Source organism: Malaclemys terrapin, chromosome 6 (assembly GCF_027887155.1).
Source record: "Malaclemys terrapin pileata isolate rMalTer1 chromosome 6, rMalTer1.hap1, whole genome shotgun sequence".
NCBI lineage: Eukaryota > Metazoa > Chordata > Testudines > Emydidae > Malaclemys > Malaclemys terrapin.
Genome location: NC_071510.1, coordinates 123,670,298 through 123,676,579, shown reverse-complemented (window position 1 = coordinate 123,676,579; position 6,282 = coordinate 123,670,298). Strand labels below are relative to the sequence as shown.

The 6,282-nt window shown below is 39.6% G+C and overlaps 1 protein-coding gene across 1 annotated transcript; it reads left to right on the top strand.

Annotated features, from left to right (window-relative positions):
- Positions 1-3,000: 3,000 nt before the first annotated feature.
- LOC128839431 (uncharacterized) lies at positions 3,001-5,888 on the top strand. Its single transcript, XM_054032438.1, has 2 exons — positions 3,001-4,122; positions 4,726-5,888. Exon 1 carries the CDS (start codon positions 3,048-3,050, stop codon positions 3,918-3,920), a length of 873 nt encoding a protein of 290 aa, XP_053888413.1. The 5' UTR covers positions 3,001-3,047; the 3' UTR covers positions 3,921-4,122; positions 4,726-5,888.
- Positions 5,889-6,282: the final 394 nt, after the last annotated feature.

The window sequence follows — 6,282 nt, the reverse complement described above, 5'->3', positions numbered from 1 at the left end:
ATGAAAAGCTCAGTGTAAGTGCTAAGTATTTGTATATTCATCCATGCTAGGCACATGCTCTCCCTCCAAGTAGGATGAAAGCCTTGGCTGGGATGATTTAGTTGGTGTTTATCTTGCTTTGAGCAGGGGATTGTACTAGATGACCCCCTGAGGTCTCTTCTAACCCTAATATCCTCTGATTCTATAAAAGACCATTATCTAACTGTGTCTAAATTCCGAAGATGAGAACATGGTTTACAACAGCCTACAAAACGTGACTAACAGGAACAAAGAGAAACGTCTCAAATAATCCTAGCTAGTGTTTTTGCCTTTTGATTTTGTCTCTGGATAAAGGGGTTCTCAGGAAGTTCCACTAAAGGAGAAGAAAGAAAAGAGAAGACACTGCTTTGCAAGATTAAAATGGAAAGTATGAGAAGAAAATGGTGGAACCAGAGAGAATGGTTTCAGTGATATTTCTGATGTGAAGAGGTTTGTAAAGGTGTATTGATTGGCTCTTCCTCACAACCCTGACACTCTGCGACTCTTCACATTTCAGAGTGTCATCTCCATGTATTAGGGGGATGATCCTAAGCTCAGTGGTGTTAGTAAGAGTATTTCCACTGGTTTCAATGGGTTTTGGATCAGGCTGTATATTGGCTGAAGCAAGAACATCTTTCATAGATACAAGATAAATAACAGCGTATTCAACCTACAAGTCAGTGTAAGATGGGGAAGGTAGAAACCAAATTTATTCCTGATAATTATGCCATACACTATTACTTCAAGTACACCTTAATAGAAATCATTGGTATAGTAAGTGCCGCTCCATGGTGTTCACTATTTCAAAACTTTACACTGAAGTGGGTATTTGAAATATTCATGACCAGCAAAGACCCAAAAAGATACCAGAAAATAATCACTGCTGTTTGTTTCAAAGCTCAGATGACAATTTATGCTTCCGTATTAAGAATAAAGTAGGTACAATTAATGGTATCTGTGAGGTTTGAACTTACTTATTGGGGCAAGGAATCTCTAGGTAGCATTTGACAAAGCCAAGTATTCTAGTGTCTAGATGACTGAAGTTATGAGGCCTGGGTTTTAATCCCAGTTCTGCTATTGATCTGCTGTATAACTTTTGGGAAGTTACTTCACCTCTCTGTCCCTCCATTTCCCTCTAATACTATGTCTGCTTAGGCTTTAGGACAAGGATCATCTCTTGCTGTTTGTTTGTACAGCACCTAGCTCCATGGAAGCAAAAGACATATCTGGCTCCAAGACTAAGATTGATAAGTTTATGGAGAGGATGGTATGATGAGATAGCCTAATTTTGGCAATTATTTGATCTTTGACTATTAGCAGTAAATATGCCCAATGGTTTGTGATGGGACACTAGAGAGGGTGGGATCTGAGTTACTACAGAGAATTCTTTCCTGGGTGTCTGGCTGGTGAGTCTAGCCCACACACTCAGGGTTTAGCTGATCACCATATTTGGGGTCGGGAAGGAATTTTCCTCCAGGGCAGATTGGCAGAGGCCTTGGGGGGGTTTTCGCCTTCCTCTGCAGCATGGGGCACGGGTCACTTGCTGGAGGATTCTCTGCACCTTGAAGTCTTTAAACCACAAGTTGAGGACTTCAATAGCTCAGACATAAGTCAGGGGTTTGTTACAGGAGTGGGTGGGTGAGATTCTGTGGGCTGCATTGTGAAGGAAGTCAGACTAGAAGATCATGATGGTCCCTTCTGACCTTAAAGTCTATGAGTCTTGTCAGGTGGGGCCACCAGGTACTATTTTAAATCTACATCATAATCTGTGCTGATTATTATAAATGTGTTTTATGCTGTATTTAAAAGTGTAAATGCTCCTAACTTTAAAAGGCAACATTTGAATAAACTTAAGTTAACTAGACCATAGATGTGTTCCACACTGCTGACCTATGAGCCGGGTTCTGCAGTTTTACCTATGTTGGCTAGTCTTTGCTCAATTGAGCAGTCCTTTGGGCCCAGCAGGAATGGGTGTTTCTTTAGGATGAGATCTTCAAAATCAAGGTTCTGTCTGCTCTGCATGGACACAAAACCTCCCATGTAAGAGTAGACGCCAGGCTATTCCAACTAATGCCAACTCGGAATTCCCTTAAAAGGGCTGGGGAATCACACAGGAAAGTTCTGGTCATACCTCCTATGAAAGCAGCTAGGAGAGGGGTGCATAGGAACTGCTACACCAGCTCCAAGACACTGGAAGATCCCCCTACACCAAGGTAATCACCCTGGCAGCTGGCTACAGCAATTTAGCAGGCACAGCTCAACAACAGTGCAGAATCTGGTCCCAAATGGTCTCCCCATTGACCTTGGACCAACTTTTTTCCTCCCCCACATACTGTCTACCTTTATTCCCACTACATTTCAGTGATGCTGTATGTCTATATAGCATGTCAAGGGTTTTGTGATTCTCTTGGGATAAAAAAATCTATATCTACATGTTCTCTGATCACTTAACATTTTGCGCTTTCTTCCAGTCTTCAAATGATGCTGATCAAAGATAATTTTGTGTTTCAAATAGACAAAATAATACGATCTGCTGAAAGCTAAAGAGGCACTGAAGTAAAAAGGCAAATGAAGCTTGTTTGCTATCCACACTGACACGTTAGCAAATGTTTTCATACTTTGTGGTATCCTTTTCTCTTGCTGAAACAGAAAGGTCAGAGTTATCCTTCACAGAAAGACATTCTATAGAGCATGACAAGGTAAATATGGTAATGAAAATTAAATAATTTTTATTACCATGATTCCTCTGAAAGTTTAAAGGGCACTGAAGCCAAACTTGGCATTTTTAAATATGAAACACTTTAAGCTGCTTTAAGGTAATGGTGCAGCATGAATCACTCTGTAAGTGTATAAGTAGGTGTGTAAAAGCTTTCTTATCTTTGGTTGCCATGCCAATGACGTCTGGCTACTGGATGACGTAACTTGCTTTGTTTTATAAGCAGGAATGAGTCCCTCACCAGCAATCAGTGCAGTGAGAATTCAATCAGCAAACAGCATAGGGTTTAAAAGAGGCTCTGCAGAAAAAAATAATGTTGTCTTCAATGTCCAAGCCTTCCCTAAAAAGTGCTATAGAAAGCATGCTAACTTGGACGAGTTTCAAAATCAACAAGCCAGCTCCTGAAGATAACGGATCACTGAAAAACAGGGACATTTTCAACATTGTTATGACTCCAGATCGCATCCCAAAATTTTTCATCCCCTCTCTGGATGTGGAGCACATTCCCCTTCAGTTGGAGTCAGAGGAAGACAAAGAAGAGCATTCTCTAGAGAGAAGAATATTTGATGAACTAGCCAAAAAACCAAGACCAACCAGAAGCAAATCTGAAGCTTGCATCAGAAAAGAAACCATTTGCAGAAGAGGGAAACTGTTCAGAAGAGAGACTCTGTGTTCTACAGATGAGGTGGCTTCCTCCAGGGACTTGGAGAAAGCTGCAGACCACTCTGATCCTGCAACCAGGGCTGCTCTGTCTTTGCCCCATCTCTCCAAAATCACCACCCCATATGGGTTTCTCACATTAGGCGAGAGTCCCAACATCAGAAGGAAAGAATCTCTCTTTTTTGAGCATGATTCTACAGAGCTTAGAACTCTCTTGTCCCAAAGGAAGAAAGCCACCTGTCTTCCCAGGAGTCCATCTAGTGCCCTGAGTAACCTTCAACAGTCCATGCAGTGTGTAAAGTTTCCAGCCACTCCTTTTAAGAGCAGCAGAGCTGTATCTTGGGAAGCAGTCTGCAGCAACCAGCTGCCTCCTCTGCATTGTATATCCGGGTCTGAAGGGTGCCCCGTGAAATGCGAGAAGAAAAAGTTTCAGAAGTTGATGAAGAGTCATCTGTCCAGTATCAAACATATGAAATCTCATCGTGGGGCACTGGACAAACTGGTTATGCCTGCAGATAGGACATGAAGCAAACCCATTTCCTAACTCCCATCCAAAATCTGAAAGAGAATGTCTTCCAGGTTGGTGCACAAACTTTCAACTCATTCAGCCTTTCAGAACTCTGGACAGGGGCCAGTGAGACAGCCAGAGAGAACTGGCTATACCTGACAGGGTCAACGCTCCTGGTGTTTACAAAAATCATGCTCTGCAACTTTGAATCTTTCATAATGTAAGTGAAGAATTAACTGATTTAAAGAGGCTGTTTCCCTAAGTGAATGTTGTCGGTTAGAGGCAACATAGTTTGTCATTATTCCTGTGGGGAGGAAATAACCATGTCAAAAGCAAACTATACAAGGACAATGTGTATTTTTAGAATATTAATGTTGGTTTCAAACTAATATTAACTTAGAAGTCTCAGTGTCAGTTTTATTTCTTGCCATTTAGTTACAGAGAGTTAAAGAAGTTTGTATTCTCTTTGACAGTATTAAAGCAGAAATGAAGACCAGTTAAGAAGCAATTTATCCCATTTTACTTACAGCAGCTAGTTAAAAATGCCCATTCATAATCTCTAGCCCCAAATGTGCTTATAGAAAGAGCCAGATCTCTGGCTGATTGAAAACAATGAATAGCTAGCTGCTGTTTTCCCCTTTTCAATAGAACTGTTTATATTATGCCCCTACTAAACTTAACCTTTCAATGGCCATTGGGGGGGGAAAAGGGAAACTGGTGTGAATTTGTGTGCCTTGAGAATGTTTTACTGTAATGCAGTACCATTTACAAACTTGTCATCATTGTTATAGCTGAACCCAATAAAATCTATTTTGTTTAACAGTGTTTTGGCTTTATGCAATCAACATTTTCTTCAAGACTTTTACTTGCCCAGAAGTTAGAAGTTACAGCAGACAACTGTGACTACTGTGTCTAGGACATGTGTTTCTGATTCTATTTGTTAACCTTAATTGTTTTGTTAGGCATTGATATTCTAGTGCATTAAATACGCCGATGTAAAGCCATTGCCAACATCTAGAGGTGTCATGATATCCAAGCTCTGATGTGAAATGTCTGTTTGTGTTGAATGACCAATGTTTTCAGGAAGCAAAGTTTACATCAAATTCAATAGCAACCAAAGACTGTATAAAGTGTACACTGAAAACTTTTAATCTGAGGTCATTTTTAATTTGCATACAAAACAGTGATAGCAAGGGAATTAATTATGGTGAAATCACTGGGTTTAATTTATCAAGGATAAAGAGGCCTGTAATTGGGATGAAACCAGCAAATAGTCATTTGAATGTATGAAAAATTTATGCTAAATTTTGGAATTGTTACAAATATTTTACTCTACTTAAATCCTTTTGCACTTTGTTTAGTGTGCTGCATAAAAGTTGTCTACTAGTAGCAACTGCAGTACTATAGAGTTACAAAAGCGATCTAAGCTCCATTGTGCTAGGCGCTGTATATACACATAGTAAGTGTTGACTAATGCATGTTGGCTATAATAATATGTATTATGTGAACATCTATATATATTAGTATGCATTAAGCACCAATAACGGTAAGCACAAATATTGTAATAGTGATATAGTTTAATCTGGCCTATACTGTAATCCTGTTAATTTATGCTAAGGATTCCATAACACCTGGCATTTGCTGAAGTAAGCATTTGGCATAAACAGATAGTAAACTTGTCAAAATGAAGATACATTTGTTCTATGTCTTAGTACAAGCTAGGGAAGTACCTTCATGGACCAGTATGTGGAATGTATGTGTTCAAAACAAAGATAAGGGGTATGCCATGGTATCAGAAAAACAAGGTAAAACACTGATTGGGTAAATCTAGTTTTAGATGATGCATATGGTACCTTTTACCAGTAAACAAATAGGGTACAAAAAGATGGCTCTAGGGGTGTAACTTTGGGAGCACACCTTCTGCGTAAGGTGAATATAATATCACTGCATGAGACGGCTTCTCCGAGACTAGTATCATATAGAACCTTTTTCCTGAATCATTAATAAACCTGATCAACACTGGTTATTTGGTCTCTTGAGTATATTTCATAATAAAACAAAGTGTGGCCAAACAACTGACTATACAATTCATCCACAGTGAAAGACAGTCCCTGCAATCTAAATAGATGAGACAGATAAAGAACGTTTTATCATTCCTACTTTACAGATGGGGAACTGAGACACAGAGAGATTAAGTAACCAAGGACTCTCAGAAAGTCTCTGGCAGACCTGGGAACTGAATCCTACTCTTCCAGTCCAATGACTACTCCATAAGACCAAACTTTCTCTCTAGGCAAAACAACAACAACTTTGTTTCGCCAAAATAAAATGGACAAAACTTTATAGTAGAATAATCCTGCAAATTAAGCGGAAACATAAC